This window comes from Euprymna scolopes, chromosome 29, assembly GCF_053919585.1.
Source record: "Euprymna scolopes isolate OS-2025 chromosome 29, ASM5391958v1, whole genome shotgun sequence".
Classification (NCBI taxonomy): domain Eukaryota; kingdom Metazoa; phylum Mollusca; class Cephalopoda; order Sepiida; family Sepiolidae; genus Euprymna; species Euprymna scolopes.
In genome coordinates, this window is record NC_136510.1 from 74,898,658 (window position 1) to 74,926,005 (window position 27,348).

Below are 27,348 nucleotides of genomic sequence, written 5' to 3' on the forward strand. Positions count from 1 at the left end.
TCAGTTTAGTGTGGGAACAAAACAAGTAAATATAGTGTTATATTACTTTCAATTTTAATGGATAACTCCTTTTTGGGTTATTGTGATAAAATTAGGATGTAAACAAAATGTTTTGTTTTCTTTTTATAAATGTTCAATTCTTTCTCTTGCGTCATTAGTTTTTTGTTTTTTTTAGATTACTTCGAGTTAGGTTACTATTTTCAGTGATGAGCGATTAATTTTTTAACGTTAGTTTTTCAATTTAATATGCATGATAGTGTGTCTATACATATAAAACAATCATAAAAAGATGGAGCTTTAAGTTGCCTTCCACACACATAAAAAAATCCAAATTGAAAACTATAGTGCATGAAAATGTTGCCCTATTATCAAAATGTGCTTTCATACGTTTTTATATAGTTCAAATTTTAAGGTTTTTATTAATAGTAAAATCTAACTATTTCTACTGTGCTTCGATCACATTACAAAGATTCAATATGTTAGCTGTTGAAAGAAACCGAATGCGAACAAATTTGTGCTTCGATGTCATTTTTGTAAGGTTTTTTTGAGAGGCAATGGGGATTTTGTTTAATGTTAGATATAATAATTGTTTTCATTGTAATAACTTTTTCACTTGTTTGCTGGCTGATTTTTTAGTGATACACTGAAAATTGGCCTCTAGATCAATTGCATACAAAAGAGCAAATTTGATAATTTTCAACCAATGTTAAATGGCCATAATTTAGTGATGGAGGTCATATTGGCTAAGTGGTTAATGACATGAACTGAAAACCTGTGTGTGCCATGTTTGAATCTAGTTTGTTCCACAGAAACACTTTCATCGAACTCACATTTGACCTTGTGTCTAATTGAGCTAACAAAATAATTTTGCTATCATTGTTTATGTTTTGCAAAAGTTCATGTAGCTACGTAACATTTTTTTGTAGAATGAAAATAAAAATTTGGGTTTGGGATCTCTACTATAATTAATACTTTGTTTACATAACCTCTGATAATAACCTACATCAACATATTACAATACTTGATTAATTTTGAATTTTTAAGGGAAATATTTTGTAAATAAAGAATTTGAAAACGTTCTACTAAACGTACAGGTGAATTCCGGACAGGTAAATGTAATAAATAGCACTCACCCCCGGGGTGGGTTGAGCCAACTCCAAATGAATTCACTGTGTCTCGCATAAGGATGGTTCACCCATGCTGATCGGCAGCTGTGTCCTTGGTATACTTCTTTTAACCAATACCGGTTCCAGTAATACTTACCAAAGTACATGGACCCAGCAACCAGCTCCATGACCGGTATGACAACTCAGAATCTATATGGACCAGGGAGTAAGGGTAACCAAGGGTTTGATTTCACATTCTCCAAAGTTCCAAAATTAGGATCCACACCATTGGATGCTAAGTTATTGAACACATTAGAAGATTATAAGCTGCCGATGATATTTCCCAAGTTTACAACAAATGCAGAAAAGAATTATGCACCATCCGAGGAGGGTGAGTCATTGGCCATTTATTTTGCTTTGCAATACTCCAGTCTTTTTTTCTCTTGGTTTCTCAGATTTATTCATTGCAACCGATCATAAGCCCCTCATTAGCATTTTCAACAATTGTGAGCTTAGTAGTATCACAAAACCCATTCAAAAAACAAACGCTTCCCTAGAAGTTTGCCATTGTTCAAAGAAGTAGACCAGGAGTCCCGATGCCCTGTCACGCTATCCGGCAAATATTTCTTCCATTCTCACATTTCAGTATGATTTTCCCGAAACACTTGGATATTCAGAATAAGATATTGCCTTCCAAACCAGCAGTGTTTGTGCTCTCAACCAGTTGGATAATGTAACTTTGGACCATGTTGCTGATGCTACACAATCCGATCTCCAATCTCAAACCTTGTTGAAAGCTGTGTAACTCTAGTTTCCAGAGAAGCGTAATTATACTGAACCATTACTTTACGATTTCTAGGAAGTGCATAGAAAATTCTGTATTTGAAGGTATTGTTTAGCTTGATAACCATGTTGTGATCCCTCTTCCATTACGGAAATTGGTTTTAGAAAATCTTCACGGGGTCACTAGTATGAAATTTAGAGCAAACCAATCTATTTACTGGACTTGATGCCAATATCCGTAATTAAAGATCTTGTGATTGCACTGAAAATGCCCCTTCACAACATTCTGAGTCACCGATTTTCACTTCAGCTCCACTGTACCCATTTCAGCAAGTATGTGCTGACTATTTCATGATAAACGGCCACCACTATGTAGTTATTGTTGGTGGTTTCAGTTGCTGGATTTGTGTTTATGCCTTTCGAACAAGATACTTTTCAAGATCTTTTCATTGCATACAGCGTCGCTGAGGACATAAGTTAGTGATGAGAGACCTCAGTTTGTTGCCAAAGAGTAGCAAGATTTTCTAACTCAATGGGGTGTGAAACACAGGTTGTCTTCAGTTGCCTATCCCCAGTCAAACGGACATGTGGAGGTGGCAGTAAAGACAGTTAATATGATTGTTCATGATAAGCTGTCTCCCGACAAAAGTCTTAACAATGTCAAAGCAGCACATGCAATCTTTTTCCAGAGAAACACACCATTGCCTGGTATTCAACTTAATCCAGCCCAGATTCTCCTCCACCGTCAATTGAGAGATAGCATTCCTAAACACCTGGAGTATTACCAGTTGTACGCAGATTAGATTGTCAATACTTAGCAGCATGAAAAAACATTCATGACCAGCATCATTGAGTGGTGTGGGATGATAGAAATCAGAAGGAGCTTTGTCCACTTCCAGTTGGTACAAATATCGTTGTTCAGGGTGCTGACAGGAAGTGGACCAGGGTTGGGACTATTGTCGAGGTTCTTCCATACAGACAATATCAAGTCAAAATATCATTCCCTTTATTGTTCTTTGTATGTGTCAGTTCTCACTGCTGAGCAGCCTTTTATGTTCTGCTGATTAAAGCCATTCCCATCAATCCGGTAGTTCGTCCTTACTTCCTCAATAGCTAATAAAAATTTTGGATCATGAAATTCTCATTTGATGAAAATTCAATAAAGATGATTTTTATTTGAAAAAAAAAAAAAAAATCAACATAGAATTCACGGCAACATTGAAAGATTTCAGTGTATCATAATGATCGAGTTACCATGATTATGATAGAAACTTAAGTTTTACTTGCAAGCACTGAGTACTCTAGGTGCCATAAAATTACAGGCAAGTTGAGAGCAGATAACCAGTTTGTGTGCAAAACAATGGAGACGGATGATAACTCAAATGTTAAAGTATATTTGGATGATTCGGCTACTGAAGTTGTGTAGAAGTTTTGTTACTTTAGTGATACCTTTGAAGAACAAAGAGGAGCTGGTGCTGATATGATAGCAAGAATAAGGAATGGATGACGTTCAGGTAACTTCTGTCATTACTATGTGATTGTTACTAATGTTAAGTAATCAGTAATGTTATCAGACATGTGTGTGCAATGTAATGTGTGGAAGTCAAATTGGGTCAATGAGGGTGAGAAATGATATGGGAATAAGACGATGGATGTGTAATGTGAGTTTGAAAGACATGCTTAGATTTGATGACCTTAGAGCTGTACAGTATATGGAGATATGCATAGAACAAGAGACTGTTGGTTTAGTCATATTGAAATACTTGTTGAGAATTCTTAGGTTAGTAGATGTAAAACAGTTGAAATAAATGGTGTCAGTTGAGAGAGGAAATCTAAAGAAAACATGGGAAGTGATGAAGATGAACTGGAGAGAAAAAGGCATCAATAAAAATCTGGCCAAAGATAGATTAGTAGAATATCAATTTCTAAAAGCTGTCCAACACATGCCAGCATGTAAAACAGAGCCTCTACCTCATACAGAGGTCCGATTTGCTTGAACTGGACAGTGAGAAGTGATCCTGCTGGCTAATAAAGTAGCTAATGAACTAAGTAACATTGCTAACCTCTACCAGAAAAAACTCCCATTTGTTAAGTGTAACAGCAAAGGTTCTGACATTATAATTCATGAAAAGCAGGAAAGATTTGGGTCACTACACTTTAAAAAATGCAATGTACTCTGACCCACAAGTGGTTGATCTTCGGTGATGAAATAACGAGTGGTTAGCCTGGGGTATGGGGGTGGAGGTCAGAGACTTGGTGCGCGTGGGCACTCAGGTGGGGGAGGATCACAGACATTGTGCGCGCAGGGGTGTGGGGTGTGGAGGAGAACCAGAGACGTGGTAGGGGGTGTGTGTATAGAGGATGATCAGACAGAGACGTGGTGCATGCGGATAGTCAGGGGGTGAGGTGTGGAAGAGTAGGAGGATCAGAGGCATGGTGCGTGCAGGCAGCCAGGGGAGGGGGTCAGAGACGTGGTGCGCGCGGGCAACCAGGGGAGTGGGTCAGAGGTGTGGAAGAGTAGGAGGATCAGAGGCATGGTGCGTGCAGGCAGCCAGGGGAGCGGGTCAGAGACGTGGTGCGCGCGGCCAACCAGGGGAGCGGGTCAGAGACGTGGTGCGCGCGGCCAACCAGGGGAGCGGGTCAGAGACGTGGTGCGCGCGGCCAACCAGGGGAGCGGGTCAGAGACGTGGTGCGCGCGGCCAACCAGGGGAGTGGGTCAGAGACGTGGTGCGCGCGGCCAACCAGGGGAGCGGGTCAGAGACGTGGTAACCTAAATAAGCGCAGCAAACTGTACATGTGTCTTTACTTTATTCCATGTGTTAGAAGAACTTCACAAATTAATGTTCACACTTTTAACAGTCCAGCCATATAGTTTTAATTAATCAAGTAAATAGAATAGTTAAATTGTTCGATTATTAAATAATTACAAAATAATCAGCTCCTCTTTTTCATAACGAATTTTTAAAATGAGATTATTGTGGAAAATTAAACATGTACAAAGTTTACTTAATATATTTAAATATGAGAATTATTATAAAACTTACATTATGAAGTTTCATTTAATCCATGGAGGTAGATTGTTCTCATTCTGTCATTCATGACCGGGTAGACATGTTAAGAAATTCTTGTTTTATTCTTAGTAATGAATGCTCATGATGAGGCTTGAACCTTTAATCTCCCAGAACCAATTGTACTCAACACTTTTATCCATTGCATCATGGGTCCATGTAAGTCTTTAGATTTTTGCTTAGCTAAACTTATTGACAACAATTTTATGCATCAATGTTATACCAGAAATGCAATATTTAAATAAATTACTAAACAAAGTAAAGAAATTGTGAAATTCATAGGCAACTTTTCCAATTCAAAAATTCGATATTGCCCATCTCAAGGAAAATAAAAACTCAACCATCTATGTAAATTATAAATAGAAAAATTTTCTAAAATTGTTTGGTAGATAAATGAAAACTAAGAAATATGAAAATAATTTTCTAAATGCTTCCACCAGAAATTGCGTGTGTGAAAAAGAAAAGACAAATCGACCAGAGTTGCCTCCCCTTGTTTTGGCTCACGGCATTTTCAAGTCCAAACAGAGTTGAATGCTAAAACTATGGAGTATGAATAGCAAGGCGTTAATATGATCGAAATGGATTGCCAGCTGAAAAATGTGATAAAAACTATGAGAATACTACCATTGATCAAATTAATATGAATTAATATGCAATATAAGGGAAGGTTTATTGACAAGAACTGACAAATTTCTTGCTAAATAGCGATAAAAGCAACATGAAGAAATTATTGGAATGACGGAATTTTATTTAATTTGGATATTAAAATATTTAGCTTAAAGCTTCAATTTTTTTTGTAATTGAAAGCAAGATCCTAAAATCATGTACAGATCCAACCGTAAAAATACCAATTTTTTAACAAGCTAATGAGTTAATTTTATCAGATTTCATTTTCAGATTAACAATTTTAATATGTTTAAAAAAGTATACACTTATTTTTTTTTTTAAATCGATCAAATAACTAGCTCTGTAAACTCGATTTAACAGTAAAAAAGCACCCCCCCCCCCAAAAAAAAAACAACATTGATTTCTTCAAAAATAACCTAAATCTGGATTGGATGTGATAAGAATTTTATAACAACAAAAGCACATGTAAAATGGAAATGGCCTTTTTTTCTGTAAACAAACATGTCAAAATGATAGACAATGATTTGGAGGTAATTAATACAAATCAATGAAAATAATTTTGTTAAATAAAATTGTAGTGATTTGAACAATCACTTGCGATATGTGTGTGTGTGTGTGGAATAATTTGTTGTGTATTTCACCCCCAAAAGTGTATTTGTTATTTTGTGAAATAATGAAAGAAAATAGAGAAAAAGATGGTGTTGTTGTCTAATACTGACCTTTCCTGCTCTTGCTGCGAATGTCGCGGAATTGTCAGTTGGCACCGACGAAATTTCGTCATCGTCCGGCTGTGACCTCGCCGTGGGGGTCACGACGCTGCCACCTTCGCTGCTGCCTTCCACCGAATCAGATTCGACACTCGTGTAACACACTTTAATCAACCGGCCATCCTGGCACAAGTGGCCCGATTTGATCCCCTTCTTAACCCACAACCGGAGTTGCTGGTTAAGATTCACGCCGTCGAGCAAGTCGACATTATAACTGCGACAAATGTAATTCTCGATGGATTTCAGATGAGAGCCACCGACTTCGCCGAGTTCCTTCACAGACCGGACGATCAGGCTGACCAGATCGGAGCCCTTGCCGACCTTGAGGGTGCGACTCTTCAGCTGGGAGATTCGCTTGGGATCCTTGTAGGAGCAGAGCCCCTTGTTGTAAACCTTAAGGACCGTGCCCTCTTTGACGCACGACTCCAGGTGCTGCTCGACCGTCTCGCGGGTCACATTGTGGAACTGGCGCACGGCATTGCAGATCCTTTCGAGGTTCGGCCTCTGCTTCTGGTTCTTGATCTTGCGGATGGCGTCGAGGAGCCACTTGGTGTAGTTTGGGTTCGCAAGCCTAGGCTGCAAGAAATCCTTAGCTTCTCTCACCATATTTGGCTGCAGTTGATCTGGAACAATTCAGCATGACCCAACAAACAACGCCTTAAAACATAGAATTTTTTCAGGGGAACCCGCGAGCGGAGCGACAATGGACGTATACTGCTGAAGGATGAAGATGAGAATTTGCCGTTGGATGGGAGTGTTGTTCTTTTTCGTCTTTTATTTGCAACAATAGCTGGAGTCGTTCGTGTTGTGGCTTCTGCGGACCACAATGAAGGCGGATAATAGCGAGATATTAAACTCCAAAACATTTGAGATCCAGCCTGACCATGGATTTAGGATGGTATAAAGAAAATATATTCAAATACCCACACATGTGTATATTTATATTTATCTACGGATCCGTGCAATTAGAAAAAAAAAAAAAAAAATTTTTTTTTTTTTTTTTTTAAATATATATATTTGAAAAGATAAAAATATTTATCCAATTTTTTTTTTTAAAGACCATCACCAGGCTTGTGAAATTTAAGCAAACAAATGCCAAATTAGCGAGGGAAGGGGTAAAAAAAAAAAAAAAAAAAATTCTCAGATTTATTATTTTTTTAAAATTATATATATTTTTTTAAAAAAACAGAATTCACATAGCGCTTGTGTGTTCAGTCTAAAAAGACCTTAACAACAAGGATTTCTTAAATATATTAAGAAAGATTCAAATTGAAAATGCATCCTGTTATTCCACGTGTTCAAATGTTGTCGAGAACCTGCCAAAAATAAAAACAAAAGTATATAAAATAAAAGTAAGTAAAAATTATTAATTAAAAAATTATATATGTATTTATGCCATTTATTTTAAATATACGAAGCGAAAATAACAAAAGAATCTGTGTAGATAAAATAACCCATAAAGATTTGAAATTAAAAAATATTTTAAAATAAAACAATTTATAAACGGGAAATTTTAATGTTTTGTTTTAATAATAAAAGAGAAGATATTTATGCAATTTTTATTTTTTATTTTAGAAAGAAAAACGAAAACAAACGTTTAAACGTCGACAAATCGTAGATACAACTACAATTGTTATAACAAAGAGGTTTCTTAAAATAGTTAAAACGATCTTGACTTTTCTAGATTTTCAAGCGTATGTTTTTATTTATTTCGAAAAAGATAAATATATATCTCCTTTAAATATATAAAAAAAAAGGTAAACAAAAATTGTGTAAGTTTTAAAAATAAAACTTAAAAAGCAATAATAAAAATGGATTACTCAGTCCGGAATTCTGGACAGGTTTTAAAACCTTAAGATGAAAACTAAAATAAAATACACGAAATATTTAAAATACTTGTATTCAATGAAAGTTATTTGAGAAAATGAAAATAGAAATAAAAGTCTTTATTTTAAAAATTAATTATTGTAGGTAAAAAATAACATTTAGGAAGATAGATTTAAAAAATTGGCGAATAAAATAAAGAGAAAAAAAAGTTGATTTCGGTTTAGAATTATTTTATTTTATTTTTTTTAGACATTTAAGAAAATCTGAGATAGAATACTTAATAGTTTTAAAAAGAGAGACTATAAATATATATACCTACATAGATATAAAAAAATAAAACATTCATTAATATATTTTTTATAAGTAATAATACTTATGTCTAGATCAGTCGACCGACACAAAGAGGTGAAAATTTAGACTTTTTTTTTCTTTTACGGAGGTTTAAATATATATGACGATTTTTTTTTTTATTTGAAAGTATTAATAATGTGCGATAAGGGGTAAAGATGAGAAGAAAAATTAAGTAAATGCAAACAAACTTAAGATATATTTATTCAGAGTTTCTTTTTTCTTTCCTTTTAGTTGCAAAAATGGCGACTTTTCTTGCGAAAAAGGCAGCAGACGCGGCTAAGGCGGCCATTTGCGTGAAAAAGAAATATGGCGGGCCAACCACCTCACCAGTTTCAAAACAAAAATAAATGCGAAAACGATACATTTTAGAACCGCATAACAATTTTAAAAGAGTGATGATTCCATCTAAAAGTTATAAATTTAAAAATACATACATACATTTCTTTGCGTCTAGATATATTAAAACAAAAACAAAACAGAGATGATGCAAAACAAACAAAAAATAATAATACAATTAAACAGGGAAAAAATTATTCTCAAGCACATAAGCGGGAGGGGGGAGATTTATATTAAGCTGTTGCTCGAAGAAATATATCTATAAAAAAGAGATATTACTTACATGGGTATCGATTCCTTTATAGTATAGTCCCTTTCTGCAGGCTTTCCACTGCTTAATAATATCCACATCGAACGAGGCTTGGTGGATTTAACACCAAAAAAATTACATAAATTGAAACGGAATATGTGTTAGTTGCTCCATTGAACATTTGGCCATGCAATATGGCTGCCACAAGATAACAGACGCTGGCCTATTCTTAGGGAGAATTGAGATTTTGATCAGGCCACTTTGGGAGCGTTTTTTTCAAATTTCACGGCCAGCCCAGCGAGCGAGGGCGGCTTGATGGTCGATTTGACCAGTCGCTGTACAATTTCCAATCGATGTAGAATATGGTCAACGGGCAAAATGCCGATTTTTTTGGGGATTAATGATGAATTTTGATGCTTAGATCGGTGACCTAGTTCCCCCCAAATATGACTCCCGTTGAAACAATTTGTCCCATTCTCGACAATAGTGCAATTTGATTGGTCGATGATGGTAAGTGATACGTTTTTGGTGCCACACTATGGAGCCGGGGAGGAAGGGAGGGAGAAAAACAAGCTGAAAAAGAGAGGAGATGAAGAGAGACAGGGAGGAAAAAAGAGAGGTAAAGCAGGAGGAGGGGACAGAAAAAAAGGTGAATAAAAAGAAGCGAGGGGAAGGGGGAAAGAAAAAAGAGTGAATAAAAACAAACGAAGAGATCAGCTTAAAGTGGGGGAGAGAAAGAAAAAACAAAAAAGAAAGGGCAAATAAAAACAAGCGAGAAGACGAGCTTAGAGAGGGTTGGGGAGAATGGAAAATAAAAAAAAGAAAAAAGGCGAATAAAAACAAGCTAGTAGCACTACTCTCTATCTCTCTCGCCCCATCCCCACCACCATCTTGTCTTATTACATACATTTAATATACGTTTATGCGTATTTAACTTTGTACGTAAAGCTAAGGTATTCGCTTTTTATTTATTTCCTCCAGAAAAGCACGTGTGGTTAAATATGCGTATGCTGTTACATTCATTGTACGTACGTTCCGAATTCATGAGTTCAGCTACGTAAGTAAAGTAAAGTGATAATATATCCATCTCCACCTCAGCTGTAAGAAATAAATAAATAAATAAATAAATAAATAAATATAATATTAAAAAAAAAACAGTTTCTTTTTAAATGCGTATTTAACGCATTTAAAATATTTTTACGTGAGTAACTTTATCCAATGACAAGCCATTTGCATCTTTAAACAATAATAAAGTAAATAAATAAACCCAACGATAAATAAATTCGTTTATATACGTTTGTATTATTATTATTATTATTATTGTTATTATTTATTTAAAAAATTTTTTTTTTCAAATTTATTTTTTTTGGTTCTTGTCCAGAATTTAACCTAATTAGTATTATTATTTTTTAATTATGTGCACTCCACTCCACTGCACTGCATCATCATTACATGACAAAGTGTGTGATGACATATGTAGTTAGTTATTGTTTTATTGTTACTGTGTCACTAAGTGTGTGGTTACGTATTTATAGGTGTGAGGTTACCAACAATGATTGTATATGCATCAAGTATGTAATACATATATACGTGAGTGAATGTTACTATTATTACTGGTGATGATGGCTAGCCGGGTTCACACGCGGCTGCTTTATTTCTTCGACTAATACAACTGCTACACGTATTTTTTCTTCCATCGTTCTTTCTTTTATTACTTGTAGCGACAATTATTAGTATTATTATTCAATATTCATTATTATTAATATTCATTTATTATTTGCTGCCTGTTTTCACCCGATTTTTCTTATGCTGTCATTAAAACCAGCGAGGCAGGAAACACGTAAACAAATGCTTAGCTTTGTTACACACACTAACCACACACACATGAGAGAGAGAGAGAGAGAGAGAGAGAGAGAGAGAGAGAGAGAGAGCGCGCATATATACATTTTTTTTAGCATATACATACATAGATAAATAAAAGAAAAGTTTTAAAAAGTGATGTATGCATTACAACCGTATACACATATGTCTTTAAAACATTAATGTATGTCTGTGAAAGTGTGTGTGTGTGTATGGGTGGGGGGGGGGAGACAACAGTGGCAAGTTGTTAAGTAGATGTAGATTCGTAAGTTTATATATTAAAAAAAAAAAAAAAAAAACAGAAACAAAACACGAAAAGAAAAAGATATAATGATAAGGAGGTCGGGGACAGAAAGCATGCAGTGCTTTTTTTTTTAGGGTGTTACTCAGTTACTGTTAAGATTTAAAAAGAAAAGGAAAAAGAAAAACTAACCCTCATCAATACAGGGTCGCTGTAAAAACATAAAAAGATTGGGATATATAGTTCAATTTCAAAAAGAAAAAAAGAAAAAAGAAAGAAAGAAAGGATATATGACTTTAAATGGGGAGGGGAGGTAGAGAGAGAGAGAGAGAGAGAGAGAGAGAGAGAGAGAGAGAGGAGGGGGTCAGAAGGAAAGCAATTAAATGTTTAGAGGTTGCTGGTTGAAGAACCTTGATGCATTTCTCTTAAAATCCCAACTCTGTATTTTCCATGAAGATTGTGCACTTTCACACCAGATAGGTGGAAGTAGTTGACATACAAACAGTAAACACGAGTCGCTCATAGCAATTTAGCTTTTACGAAAACGCTGATATATCAAATAAAAACAAATAAAATAATTTAATATTAGCGTCTTATTATAAATAAAGCCTCACGTCTATATTATAAGACTCTTATAATATAGACGTGGCTTTATTTTTTGTCAATATTCATTTTTTTTACCTTGTATATTTTTATATTAAAGTATTGTATTTGCTTCTTCATAATAAAATACATGGTATTATTGTAGATGACCCCCCCCCCCAAGTATGGTACTAAACTTTTCAGGCGATTACACATGAACTGTGAAAAATTTGGCAGAAACAACAACAACAACAACAACAACAACAACGATTATTTTAGAATTTAGAGTGGGGAATCAGTTTTGAATATAAATTTAATGTAAAGTGGTCACCCGTTTTAGGACCATTCTAGCATTTTAGGACAGTTAATTAATTTGAGATATATTCTGTACAGATTTTTCTCCGGGGTGGATCTTTGTTTTTTTTTTTTTTTTTTTTTTTTAGACAATTATGCTCGGTTTTACGACCTTGCCAGTTGTTAGTGGTAAAAAATTGAGTTAACTACTCTAAAATGCTATAACGTTTGTATTTTATACGAAACTGATCCCCAGCTCTTAATTCTAAAATAAGTGTTTTCTCTTTAATTATTCTTCTTTCCGAAAAGTTTTCTAGAGTGTTCTCACACAATCATCTAAAAATAAAACTTCATTTCAGGGGGAGGGAGTGATTTAGCTGAAGGTATTAATTTATAAATTTACCAAAAAATCTTCATGTAAGGCGTGATTTTTAAAATTTTCATTTTTACTTTGTATATTATTATTAGATTAAATTAATATTATTTATTTATTTATTTACTTACTTATTTATTTTTTTACTTACGTTCACCTCAAATAAGGCATATCGCCACTTGGACGCAAAGGATTATTATTTGGAACTAGGGAAGATGCACAAGGTGCTGGTTTACGTTACATTTAAACTTCTGCATGTCAGTACAGTTTCATTTTTAAATAAAAGACATTTAATTTTATTCAGTAGCATATAAAACACTTGTTATATTTTTTGTTTGATATTCTTAAATTTGCGGATAGATAAAAATAATTAATTAAATACTTTCTAATTAATTTGATTAATTATTAAAAAAAAAAAAGAAGTATTTAAATTGAAATTGTAGTTCGGAATACAAAAAAAAAAAAAAAAAGGAATTCTATTTAAAATATTTTATAAGTTTAAAAGTTCTTACATAATTATAAAAACGTTTTCTTTTTAATTTAAGATAGCCAAAATAAAACGAAACGCGCACTGTTTTAGTTTGATTTAAAGACAAAACTTTAATATTGAAACGCGTATATATTGAGGAAAAAAAACTGTTATCCATTTTTAAAAACTTTTTCTCGTTACTTCAACTTTTAAAATATAAATAAATAAATAAATAAAACTTAATAATAGCCGGAAAACTTTTTTAATAAAAAATAAAGGGCAAAAAAGATATTGGAATTTTTTTTTTATTTAGTTCATTTTTTAAAATGCATAGTTCTGTCTTCGGTCACCAGTCAGTGAATGAGAATGAGAGAGAAATCCTTCAAGACAGAGTTTTTATTTATTTATTTATTTTTGTTGTCTAAATCCAAAGTGCCCATATTTTTTTTTTTGGTGGGGTGGGGGGACTTGTGTCTAATTCTGCCTTCGTGGGGAGGCGGGCAATGACAATCAAGTGATTAAATTATCAATTTATTTGCCGAAAGATTACAAAACACAGCAAAGAAGTAAACAGATAATGATCGCATTATTTCTCCAAACTGAAGTTAATAAATATTAAATGCGCCTTGTTTATTTTCTATTTTTAAAATTGTATTCTTCAGTGGAACTTTAAATGCCTGTTTGATTTCCTTTTCGTATATAATTTGAAGATGAAGAAGTTAAGTGAACAGTTTGCTCTCTCTCCCTCTCTCTCTCTCTCTCTCTCTCTCTCTCTCTCTCTCTCTCTCTCTCTCTCCTTGAGACATATTGATGTGGGATTGGGAAGAAATATAAATGAAGTGTGTATTAATACATTATTAGATTTTCAGCATCATTTCTCTCCACTCTCATTCGTCCGTCTTAATTTTCACCCCTAATTTGTATAATTATCTTTCCTTTCTCATCCCCCCCCATTCTCTCTCTTTCTCTTTTCTCAAGATTTAAACCAACAACCCTGTATTTATTTATTTATTTAATTTTTATGTGTGCGTTTAATAGTGGCATTAAACACAATTGTAAGTTTTACTGCTGTTTTTGTATTTCTTCTTAATTTCTTCTTTCTTTTTTTGTACCCCCTCTCTCTATTTCACTGTTTTATTCTCTCATTTCTCTCTCTCTCTCTCTCTCTCTCTAGCTTGTATCAATTTTTAACTTTTTTCCTTACATTTTGCCATCTGTTTCCTCTTCTTCTCCTCCCTCGCCCTCCTCCGCCTTCTTGTTTCTCAATGTTGCAAATTTCTCACCCACCCTTCTTTCTTTCTTTCTTTTTTTCTTTCTTTCTTTCTTTCTTTCTTTCTTTCTTGCTTGCTTGCTTGCTTGCTTTCTTTCTTGCTTGCTTCCCTTCTTTCTTTGTCAGATTTTTCTACCTCCTTTTTTTCTTCCTTGTTCTCTATCGCCTCCCCCTCCTCGGTGTCCATTTCAACCCCATCATTTTAAAACGTTCCCCTCTATTTATCGGAAAAGTTATTCTAACCCAAACACCCCTCCTTTTTTTACCCCTTCTCCATATTTCTCTCTCTCTCTCTCTCTCTCTCTCTCTCTCTCTCTCTCTCTCTCTCTCTCTCACACACACACACACACATGCACGCACCTATTGGTATCCTTTTCTTTTTCTAACAGATTGGATATGATATATTAAATTAACTATTCCTAATAAATAGCTAAATCTGTAAGAGAGTGAGCGAGTGAGCGAGCGAGCAAGAGAGAGAGAGAGAGAGAGAGAGAGAGAGAGGGGAAGGGAGGGAGAACTTACAGTTGCAAATGGGTGTGGGAGAGGGGACTAGGAGAAACCTCAATAGAAACAGGTAAATTGACGATTTTAAAAAGGAAAACAAACGCCCCCTTTTCTTTTTTCTTTTTAATTTATGTCTCTCTTTCCGCCACATCTCTCATTTTTTTCCATCCCCTCATATCATTTATTAAAGCCTAGTGTCGTTCTTTCTTCTTCGCCCTCTCTGCTTCGTTTCCACACTCTTTTCTTTTCCATCACGTCTCTCTTTCTACATTCCTCTCTCTCGCGCGGTATCTCTTTCTCCACTCTCTTTCTCTTTCCACCGTTCTCCCCATCTCTCTTTATTTCATGGTCTCTTTCTTTATTTTCCTGCATTTCTCCTTCCTTCTCCGTCTCTCTCTATTTCTTTTACACATGTATCTCTTTCGTTTCTATCACTCATCTCTTTCTTTTCCATCTCTCTTTTGATCTCTCGTTTTTGAGCTTCTCTTTTTCATTTCCACTAATCTCAATCTCTTTAATATATTCTCTCAATCTATTTTTCTTTCCTTTTCCCTTTTTCTTTCCCATTTCCTCCTTCTCTCTGTCTTGTTTTCACCCATCTCTCGATCTCTCTCATTTTCCAAACTCTCTCCATATTTTCAATCCATCTCATCCTTCTCTCGAGTTGTTGTTCTTTTCCCGACCCTCTCTTTCTTTTCTATTTATCTCTTTCCTTCTCCCTCGCCCCCTTTCTCTCTCCCTCTTTCGTTTCCATAACTCTCTCTTTCTTTTCCATCTCATTCTGCACCCCCTTCCGTCTCTCTCTCTATATCTATCTATCTCTTTCTTTCCTGCTCCTCTTCCTTCCCCTCCTTCTCAATCGAAGCCAAACACCACTCTCACCCACTTCTTTACATTTTCCGGGTTTTTACTTTAACTTTATGTATGTAATAATATCAATGTGATTATGCACGCAGACAAGAAAGGAAAGAAAAAAGAGACAGATTTAATATCATTTACGAATCTTATTGAAATAACAACATAAAAAATGTGGGTGGCAACATTAAATATTTAATAAACCACAAATGTCTTTTTATTGTACTTAGTTCTTTTAACACGTACGCAAAAACATTAAGCAAATACTTTACTAATTTGTATCAGCTGTGTATTTTTTTTAAAAAAGATAATAAAAAAATAAAGCTAAAATAAAAAAAGTCAAGTCACAACGATGAATTAATTTTATTGACCTAAGCGGAAGGAACTACATTGAATCGTTTAATAATATCAATATTTTTTTTTGTATATGAAATCAATTTAAATATTGCTTGACTAGATTTTTTTTTCGCTCCACGTTTTAAAATAAAATCATTGTCTATTTTATTTAAATAAATTTATATATAGTTTTTTGTTTTGAAAAAAGTGAAATCGGAAAGCCTCTCACCATCGAAATTTGTTTTCTATTTTTAATTTTTTGGTAAGGCGTTGTTAAGGTCAAATGAAATAAATTATCGCCGGTTTGTTTAAACATATAGAAACTATATAAAATAAAAAAAAAGATTAGATATATGATAATTATCGTATTTATTTATTTGGGAAAAGGTCGGTTGATTTGATAATATGGTTTGTATTATAAAGAAGAAATGAATGCTTATTATCATTACTATTATCGTCGTTCTTCTTATTATTATTATTATAAAATGCCCTGTCACGCTAATAATCTTAAACATCTCATCAAATCCTGCCAATGATTATTATTTCCCGTTTTTCGGATTATTATTCCTCCTTTCTGCTCCCCCACCGTTCTCCCCTTCTCATCTACCCCCCTCTGTCTCATCCTTCTCTCTACCAACCTCTCTCTCTTTCTCTACTTTGCCCTAGCCACCACCAGCTCCTTTTCTTGATTCATTTACTAATGTTAAAATCTCCATCATAACAAAACAAAAGAAAGTGAAGGGAGGGAGTGTGTGTGTGTGTGCGTGAGAAAGAAAGAGAGAGAGAGAGAGAGAGAGAGAGAGAGAGAGAGAGAGAGGGAGAGACAAAGGGGGGGTAGGGGTAAAATCACAAAACACTCACGAGTCTTTAAACACAGAAAATAGAGAAAAAAAGTCTACATTTTTAGTGTATGTTTTTCTGTACTCAATCTTATTTACGTCCATCATCTGTTCCCTAACATCTCTCTCCTCATTCCCCACTCTCTTTAATTCTTACCAATTCTTCTTTCTTTCACCCTCTCCTTCACCCTTGCGCCTTTCTTCCACTCCGCATTATACAAGTGAATGTGTGTGTGTGTGCTTGTGTGAAAGAGAGAGAGAAAGAGAGAGAGAGAGAGAGAGAGAGAGAGGGAGAGAGAGGGGGGTACTAGAGGTTCATTACGTTTTGAATAATGTGGGTTTTGTGTGTTCCAACGGAATTAGTCAACTCATGGTTGGTTGCCAAAATTCTGAACAAATTGATTTATATACAGTTGTTGTCCAAGGCTTGAGCAGTTATACGTGTTGTTGACCAGAGAGAGAGAGAGAGAGAGAGAGAGAGAGAGAGAGAGAAAGAGAGAGGGAGAGAGAGAGAGAGACTTGTGTATGTGTGTTAGAGGGTAAAAAGAGAAGCTGCCTGTGGTCTCCACTCTTGTTGGCCAAGTGCGTGTGTATATCGTGCATTGACCTCTCTCCACATCTCTCTCTCTCTCTCTCTCTCTCTCTCTCTCTCTCTCTCTCTCTCAGTTATTGGGGGTTGCCGGACCCGCTCTCTTTATCTGTGTACCCGTCGGTTTCCCCTCTTAACTTCACCAACCTCCTTCTCGCTTGTCGATATAGCTCCGCTCTATATATGCATTAGCAGTGACAATCAAAAACGATATTGAATTCAATATTGTACCTATTTCTTTTTGGACAGTAAAATTGCACACAGCTCTATGACATCATAGCTTCGGGCTACAAACATACGCGTGGTAGGGGGTAGTAAGAAAGAAAGATAGATAGAAAGAAAGCAAGCAAGAAAGATGAAAGGGGAGATGAATTTAGAAAGAAGAAGAGGAACAGGAAGAATGAAAAGAAGAAGAAATAAAAACACGAAGGAAAGGGAGAAGAAAATGATGATGATGATGATGATGAAGAAGAAGAAGAAAAAGAAGAAAGAATAAAAATAGAGAGTAAGAGGAGGCAAAGAAGAAAAAACAGAAACAACAAGAAGGAAAAGAAAAAAGAATATAAACATGAAGGAAGGGAAGAAGAAAGGGTATAAGTAGAAGAAAAACAAGAATGAAGAAGAAGAGAGAAATAATAATAAGAAGAAGAAAAAGAAGAAGAAGAAGAAAGAGAATATAATGAAGAAAAATATAACGAAGAAGAAGAAGAAGGAGGAGACAGGCCAAGGCACGGGGGCTTCTATTTGATATATCGTCATTATTTTCATTTATTAATGTTTAGTTAATGCAACCACACAAAGGCGACATGAAACGAACATGAGAGCAAGCAGGGGGGAAGTCGAGCCCGGGAGAATAAAAAACAAAAACAAAACAAAAACAAAACAAAACAGAAAACGAGTAGAACAACAAAGTAGAAGAGAGACAATTAAAAAAAAAAGTTTAAAGTAAGACGAAGGATCTTGTTTGTTGACAAATTAGTTACATAAATAAAAACACATGAAATTGATTGACAATAAATTATTTCAGGTGATGGAGTATCAATTTTTTTCAAGGCCCTCGAGAGCAAATATAGTCTCAATGTGCAAATTTTATATCATTTATCAGTGGTTTTAAGCATTAACATCTGTCTGTCTGTCTGCTGTCTGTCTGTCTCTATCTATCTATCTATCTATCTATCTATCTATCTATCTATCTATCTATCTATCTATCTATCTATTTATCCTAAAACCTACCAATCTATATATCTACATTCTCTTAAATTAAATTATTTATCATCGTTTAATTATCTATCTATCTATCTATCTATCTATCTATCTATCTATCTATCTATCTATCTATCTATCTATCTTAATCTGTCTTACTTTTTTTTTTTTATCTCTCTCTATGTATGCATGTGTATTTATTTTAATTTTTTTAATCCAAATCTTAATCTTTCTTTATCTATCTTGATCTATTTCTCGTTTATCTATAATATCAATTTCATGTGTTTTTATCTATACTTTTATAGATCTTGATCTGTCTTTATCTATATTACTATGGTTATCTACCTCTTAATCTATCTCAATATGCCTATATATCGATTTATCCTAATCTGTCCTTATCTACATGAATCCTAATTCATCCATCTATATATCCTAACCTTAATCTGTCCTTATCTATCTTTATCTATGTTATGTATTAGCTAACAAAGGATAACGAACGCACCGATTATTATACAATGAATCAGCTATTTAGAATCAGGGAAAAAATGTTATACTTAAAAACCGAAATGAATTGTGTGAAAGAGAGAAAAACACTCCGACTCCACCCTCTCAGTCAACAGTAATATCTCCTCTTTCTCTCTCTCTCTCCCTGTCTCTCGCCCACTCCTCTCTCTCTCTCTCTCTCTCTCTCTCTGTCTATCGTTCTTTCTCTGTGGAGTTTTCTTTTCTCTCCCTGTCCTTATCTCTCTGTATTTCTTCCTCTCTATCTCTTCCGTTCTCCCCCTCCCCTCTCTGTCCTTCCCTCTGTTCCTCTCTCCCTGTCATCCTCTCCTTTTTTTTCTATTTTTCTCGCTGTCCTTCCCCTCTTCTCTTTCTGTCCTCTATCTTTGTCCTTCTTTATCTCTGCATTTCTCTCTCGCTCCCTCTCTCTTACCCCTTTCTCTCTCACTCCCTTTTGCGGTAGCTTTCTCTCCCTCTTTCTCTGTCTCATCTTCATTCTTCTCTCTCTATCTCTACTTTTCCGCTCTGCCCATTTTCTTCTGTCTGCCTGTCAGTCTGTCTCCCTCTCCCCCTTTCTCTTTCTCCATTTCCTATTTCTCCATTTTCTTCTCTCTCTGAATATTTATTCTCTCTTTCTCAACCTGTACATTTTCTACCTGTCTCTTTCTTCCTCTCTCTCTCTAGTTCTCTTTTTCTCTCAGTTTTTCAATATTATTATCTCTATTTCTCTCTATGAAACCCTTTACCCATTTTCTTCCTCTTTCACATCATCTTATTCTCATCTCTATTCCACGCTCTCTCTTACTCTCTCTCTCTCTCTCTCTCTTCAACTTTATCTTCCCATTTTTTCTCTTTATATTTCTCAAACCATCTTTCCCACTTCTATGTATCCCTCTATCCACCTTTCCTTCCCCATTTTTTCTCGACAACCCTATATTCCCTTTTTCAACTCCCTGTATTATCTCTTATACCTCTCTATCCTTATTCTAGCCCCTCTTTCTCTTCCCCCCGCTATCTCCTACTCTCTTTCTCTCTTCCTCTCCAGCCTTGTGTAATGCTTCTTCTTAAGCTACTCTGCTTTACTTTCTCTTGACCTTTTTATAATTTATTGCTATTTATTCGAATTGTGGCACACAGCAACTACCTGTTCAACACATGGAGACAGCCAGTGACTAGTGACAATAACAACAGTGCTCTCGGCATAGGCAGCCGTTAATACTGCAACCTACACTTACCTCTCCCTATCTCCAACCCCCTCTCTCTCTTTCTCTCACTCTCACTCTCTCTTTCTTTCTCTTTCTTAACAAGTTAAGTAACGAATAAGAGAGAGAGAAAGGAGGGTGGGGGAGAGAGAAAGGATAGTGGCGGGGGACGCACACATACACGCGCGCACACACACACACACTCATACACGTGGATGTGTGTACGACTGTAAGTATGTGCAAGTTGTTTGATGGACTGCTCTTTGTTGAATGAGTGATTAACTGTTTCAATAGATTGTAATGGTCTGCAATGAATTGGACGGTTAGTAAATAAGTAAATAAATAAAGAGGGGAGAGGAGAAAGATAGAGGTAGAAATGGAGTGTGGGGTTGTTATGGCTACTTAAGAGATAGATAGATAGATAGATAGATAGATAGATAGATAAAGAGATGGAGCGAAGAGGGGATACTATATATATATATGTACATATAGGGAGAGAGAAAATAGAAATATATATAAGGAAGAAAGAGAAAGAGAGAGAAAGAGAGGATGGACAAAGAACAGAGTGATAGCGGTTTTTATAGTGTATGTTATTGGAAGAGAGATTGTGAGACAAAGGAAACAGATGAGAGAAAGAGAGACAGATGAAGAGACAGGTGAGAGAAAAAGAAACAGATGAAGAAAGAAAGAAAGTTAGGCAGAGAGAGAGAGAGAGAGAGAGAGAGAGAGAGAGAGAGAGAGAGAGAGAGAGAGAGAGATTTTATAATGAAAGCTGCCGAAAAGAGATTGATAGAAAGAAATAGAGATAAAAAGTAATATGGAGAAGTATAGACAGACTGGCACATAAAGTCGGAAAAGAGTGAAGTATGAGAGAGAGAAAGAGAGAGAGAGAGAGAGAGAGAGACAGACAGACAGAGACTGGGGGATGTAAGAGAGAAGGCTTTATTATGTGTGTTACTGAAATAGATAGATAGAGATAGATAGAGATAGATAGAGAGAGAGAGAGAGAGAGAGAGAGAGAGAGAGAGAGAGAGAGAGAGAGAGAGAGAGAGAGAATTCGTGCCTTTGAAACATTTGAAATGGTGGCATCCAAGACTTAGAGGAAATAACCTCTTTTAAGTCAGACACCGAAGAGTTAGGAAGACCAAATAAAACTTTTTCTCCCCTTTCTCTCTCTCTCTCTCTCTCTCTCTCTCTCTCTCTCTCTCTCTCTCTCTCTCTCTCTCTCTCTCTCTCTCTCTCTATCTATCTATCGCTATGCAAACGACATGTTTAGTGTCGATGTAAGAAATGTTCAGAAAGAGAACAATTTGTCTCACACGTGAAGATTGGTGCTCCGGAACCCATGACATAAAGAACTATAAAACATCAGCCATCTTTTGTCGCGTATTCTGCCCTGAAGAGAAATTTGGATGCCGCGACCACACGTGTTACTGCAAGCAGTGAAACCGTTTCAGCTGATAATACAACTTAGTATGAATTGTGTATATATTTATTTTTCACATATATTTTCTTTCTAACACTCAGTTAATTAAATTAATTTATCCGGCAAGATCAAGGAACGATCACAATGAAGATAAACTATCACATCGTTAAATGGTCGATTTGAGAGGGGAAAATTAATGCTTATTAATGCTTTGCTGACTTAACGTTTGAAGGATAATAGAGAATTTTGATTGAACACACGGATATCTATCTAGTTTATAAAGAGATCACATTTCAACCCCAGGAAAGGGTCCCTTGATGTTTGGGAGCTAGCGGAAATTCAATGAAAAAAAAAAAAACAAAAAACAAAACAACAACAAAAAACAAAAAAAACAAAAACAAAAAAAAACAAAACAGACAAACAAGAATAAAAAATTGAACATAATTGACAACAAGGAGCACAGTTCATTGCCGATGCAACCATCTACCTATATAAGAGCCAAGTACGTCCAAGGATGGAGTACTGCTGCCACATCTGGGCAGGAGCTACCCAAAGTACCTATCCTGCCTTGACAGAGTTCAAAACTGATGCCCTTTTCTCTTTCATGAAACTTCTTCCCCACAGAAAAGAGATTGCTAGCCTGTCTCTGCTCTATCATTATTTTCATGGCAAGTGTTCATCTGAGTTCCAATCTATAGTCCCCCCCCTTGTCAAACTTTCATAAAAACACTTGTCTAACTGAAACCACTATCAATAATCCCCCCCACTCTCTATCTGTTCCTAAACCTAAACATGAATTCCATGAACTAAGCTTCTTTCCTAGAACTGCCCGTCTGTGAAACTCTCTTTTGCTGGCCTGCTTTCCAATTGACTACAATATGGTCGTCTTCAAGTCTCACGTAAACAGGTTCTTTTTGAGCAGTCCCTTTAAGTAATCAAATTGTACCAAATTTCCACTAAGAGCAATTACTATGCTATTGTTATGATGACTACCGTACACTCGTTAACCCTTATCCTTAAGTCGCCTACGAGCTTTGATAAAAGGTATGTCTCAGTACTCCCCTGGTATGCATGTAGTTTATTAAGAAATCAAGTGTTAATCCCAGAAAGGGGCCTGTAGTGAAATCCAGATAGCAGCTTTAAAAAGGAACACCACTCCTTAAGATCCCTTAATCAATTGTTAGCCCCAGGCGAGTGGTCTCTAATCTCTAATAACAAACTGAAGCTAAATAAAAATTTAAAAAAAAAAAAGCGAGTGACTTTATTTTTGTGAAATTTGCAGACCATCGTTTTTTTTAAGGAATTCTTATAAAAGCAGAAACATACGAACAAATCTCTATCGTTTTTCAATGTTTAAGGATGGTAAATCTTTAAAGGAACACTCAGATTTCTACGTGTAACTCATCAAGAAATTACATATTATTCTCTTGAGTGTACTGTGAGTATGAGAAGTGATCTGACTTTTGCATTTATTTATATACTAGCAAAAGTACCCGTCGTTTACTGGGTTCAAAAACAGCCTACAGAAATTGAGCTCTGATTTATGAAAGTATGATAGGTTATGAAAAGGAAGGGTTGTAAATTTGATTTGAATTTGGGGGTATCAAAACCAAAGCAAAATATGATGAAACTAAAAATAAAATAGATAAACCCCATAATTTATTATACCATACCTGTTCACACTGAAACACTTATCACAATATTCTGTGGATCTATATTAAAGAACCTTGTTAAACTTTGTGACATATTTCCATTCTATGGAAATTAGGCGCAAACGAACACCCCATAATTTTATTATACCATATTTTTCAAACTGAAACATAATTATCAAAGTATACTTACACAGATAGATATGCAAAGTCTTTATTAAAGTTTGTACCTATTTCCATTCTATGGAGGCCAGGCGCGAACGCAGACCCCACAATTTTATTATACCATCCCTATTTAAGTTAAAACATACTTATCAAAGTATTCTTATGTACATCTATATCAAAAACACTTGTAAACGTTTTTTTTAATTTTTAAATTTTTTATTTCCATACTTTGTGGACCAGGCACATAAGCAGACCCCACAATTTTAATGAATCATCATTATGCCAGATCAAACATACCCATTCCTGTGTCTCGATACATCTATTATTATATGTGATCAGTTTTCTATAATAGTCAACCATATAGGAGCCTATTCATGACCTGACACACACACAGACGTTCAGCTTTATATTATACTAGCAGAAGTACACGTCGTGACTGGGTTCAAAAACAGCCTACAGAAAATGGACTGTGATTGATGAAAGTATAATAGGTTATGAAAAGGAAGGGATTGTAAAGAGATAGGTTTTGATACTAAAAAATTTTACCCTAAACAAAATATGATGAAAGTAAAGATAATTTTTGCGAAAATATATATTTTTATATCAACTTTGTTTCCATTCGTACCCAAGAGTGACCAACAAAATGGTGTTTCCTTACAAAGAGAAAATGTTATATATATAATAATATAAATATACAAGAAATAAATGTTACCATAGTCAATAAAAGTTACTTTTATGGTAGAAAAGTTCATTGATTTGTATTTTTAAGTAGTTTGTAAAAAATTTTTTTTTTTTTAATTCACGAACTGGTTTAAAAAAAAGTCAAAATGGCAGCAACTTTGAAATGGAGAGCCCCGTTTTCAATTTGAAGGAGAGGCACCTGAACATTCTGTGTTAACAATTTAAGAGAGTTCCGTCAATGTAAGGAATATTTATAAACATATTTTAATGTTTTCCGTTATTTTGTGCTTGAGGAATATTCGATTATGGCATGTGTAGTTTATATAAAAATTCATTTAAGTAGTTATCGCCTCAAATTTCGTTTTAATTTCGGTTCGCTGAAATTATTTCAAGTAAAGAGCATTTCAAAACAAAAAAAAACATGAACTAAACTTTTATTGACTATGGTAACATTTATTTCTTGTATATTTATTTTTTCGGGTAGTCGTTTGTTGGCTTTTCTGCTAAACACTCTTACTAAATAATATCAACGATATATCGAAAAACAAAGAAACAAAAACAGTCTTGAAAAATAATGAAGCTTTACTTACTTTAGTAAAATAATCCGAAACAGCAAAATGGGATATTAAAAAAGTAAACACGTAATTACTTTAGTTTTTTAAAGCAAAGAATCAATATAAATATGAATAAGAAGAAAATGGCGCCCTTTTCAAACAGAACAGCTTCGTTTCAGTTTTACAGTATTGAACAGTGTAGTATTGCGCCGTCGGGTTCAGGGTTGTACTATTGTAATGTAAAGAACATGCAGAAAGGGTTGTAATCAACTGAATTCCTTCAAGTACATTAACAAAAAAAAGCTTAAACAGATATATAAATAAAAATAAAAAGGTTATATAAATATTTTTAAAACGATATGTAATCACGTGAGCAGGATTTTTTCCTTCTTTTGACACAATAACAAGTAACGTTCTTATTTTTTATTATTTATCTATTTATCTATTTTCGAAAGAATGCCACGTGCAAATGGAGAAGGAAAAAACAGAGTTATGCAAAATTTGTGTCGAGAATTGTCTAAAGTTCCGAGTTTTTTTTTGGCTTTTACTTTAATAAGAACGTGAATTTATGAGGTGAATTTATTCAACACAATATGATTCAACTAAAAAAAATAAATAAAAGTTAACATGAATTAAGATTAAAGTTAAGATGTTATTGTGGACCCTCACCCCTTTTAAAAAACCTTGTTAAACTTTGTGACATATTTACATTCTATGGAGGTCAGGCACGAACGAACACCCCATAATTTTATTATACCATATTTCTTCAAACTGAAACATAATTATCAAAGTATACTTACGCAGATAAATATGAAAAGTCTTTATTAAAGTGTGTGCATATTTCCATTCTATGGAGGCCAGGCGCGAACGCAGACCCCACAATTTTATTATACCATCCCTATTTAAGTTAAAACATACTTATCAAAGTATTTTTATGTACATCTGTATCAAAAAACCTTGTAAACGTTTTTTTTTTCATTTTTTATTTCCATATTTTGGGGGAGGGGGTCAGGCGCGAACACAGACCCCACAATTTTTATGAATCACCGTTCTGCCAGATCAAGCATACCCATTCCTGATCCTCGATACATCTTTTATCATTATATGAAATCAGTTTTTTAAAATAGTCAACTATATAGGAGCCTATTCGTGACCACACACACACACACACACACACACACACACACACACACACACACAGACGTTCAGCTTTATATATATATATATATATATATATATATATATATATATGTAATATTATTTGAACTCGTTCCCTTTTCCTTGTACCCATTTGTGAATTATTCCACAGATTTCTGCCTTTTGGATTACTTTGGACTATCTTCCAATTACGCAATTCCCTTGGATTTTACTTGTGGAAATGGAAATTTAACCAACTTTTTTGGATTTTGATTTTTGGATTTTACCGTTATTGGAATTTTACCTTTCACCAGACTATCCATTCACGTGAAATCACCTTTTTCTTCACTGTATTCCATCTGCTTCACTATTTTTTACCAAGTAAGATCTATGACTTACTTGTAGTTTCATTAAATACTTTTGCAAGCAAAATCCGATCCCGCATTTTGCTAAATCCTCCCCTCTGGTGAGAAGGAAAGTATTTCTTCAAAACTCAGCGGATTAAGGACTATCCATTTATTTTGTGCTTCCTTTTTTAAAATTAAATATGTTTATAACTCTTTTTCAAAATGTTTTAACATGTTTTATTAACTACTTGTTCTTATATATATATATATATATATATATATATATATATATATATATATATATATATGTACTAGCAAAAGTACCCATCGTTTACTGGGTTCAAAAACAGCCTACAGAAATTGGGCTCTGATTTATGAAAGTATGATAGGTTATGAAAAAGAAGGGTTGTAAATTTGATTTGAATTTGGGGGTATCAAAACCAAAGCAAAATATGATGAAACTAAAAATAAAATAGATAAACCCCATAATTTATTATACCATACCTGTTAACACTGAAACACTTATCACAATATTCTGTGGATCTATATTAAAGAACCTTGTTAAACTTTGTGACATATTTCCATTCTATGGAGGTTAGGCGCAAACGAACACCCCATAATTTTATTATACAATATTTTTCAAACTGAAACATAATTATCAAAATATACTTATGCAGATAGATATGCAAAGTCTTTATTAAAGTTTGTGCTTATTTCCATTCTATGGAGGCCAGGCGCGAACGCAGACCCCACAATTTTATTATACCATCCCTATTCAAGTTAAAACATACTTATCAAAGTATTTTTATGTACATCTATATCAAAAACACTTGTAAACGTTTTTTTTAATTTTTAAATTTTTTATTTCCATACTTTGTGGACCAGGTGCGAACGTAGACACCACAATTTTAATGAACCACTGTTCTGCCAGATCAAACATACCCATTCCTGTGTCTCTCGATACATCTTCTATCATTATATGTAATCAGTTTTTCAAAATAGTCAACCATATAGGAGCCTATTCGTGACCTGACACACACACACACACACACACACACACACACACACACACACACACACACACTCACACTCACACTCACATTCAGCTTTATATTATAGATATAGCTGATGCCTCCATTTAGTTTCAAGAGACAAT

General features: G+C 34.5%; 1 protein-coding gene across 6 annotated transcripts in view; it reads right to left on the bottom strand.

Annotated features, from left to right (window-relative positions):
• LOC145252724 (uncharacterized) overlaps positions 1-7,337 on the bottom strand; it is a 104,011-nt gene extending 96,674 nt beyond the window's left edge. For all 6 annotated transcript variants that reach the window (XM_080112575.1, XM_080112574.1, XM_080112573.1 and 3 more), the window contains exon 1: positions 6,304-7,337. In XM_080112575.1, coding sequence (XP_079968701.1) covers positions 6,304-6,957 — 654 coding nt within the window. In that variant the 5' untranslated portion in view covers positions 6,958-7,337. The remainder of the gene's footprint in view (positions 1-6,303) is intronic.
• Positions 7,338-27,348: the final 20,011 nt, after the last annotated feature.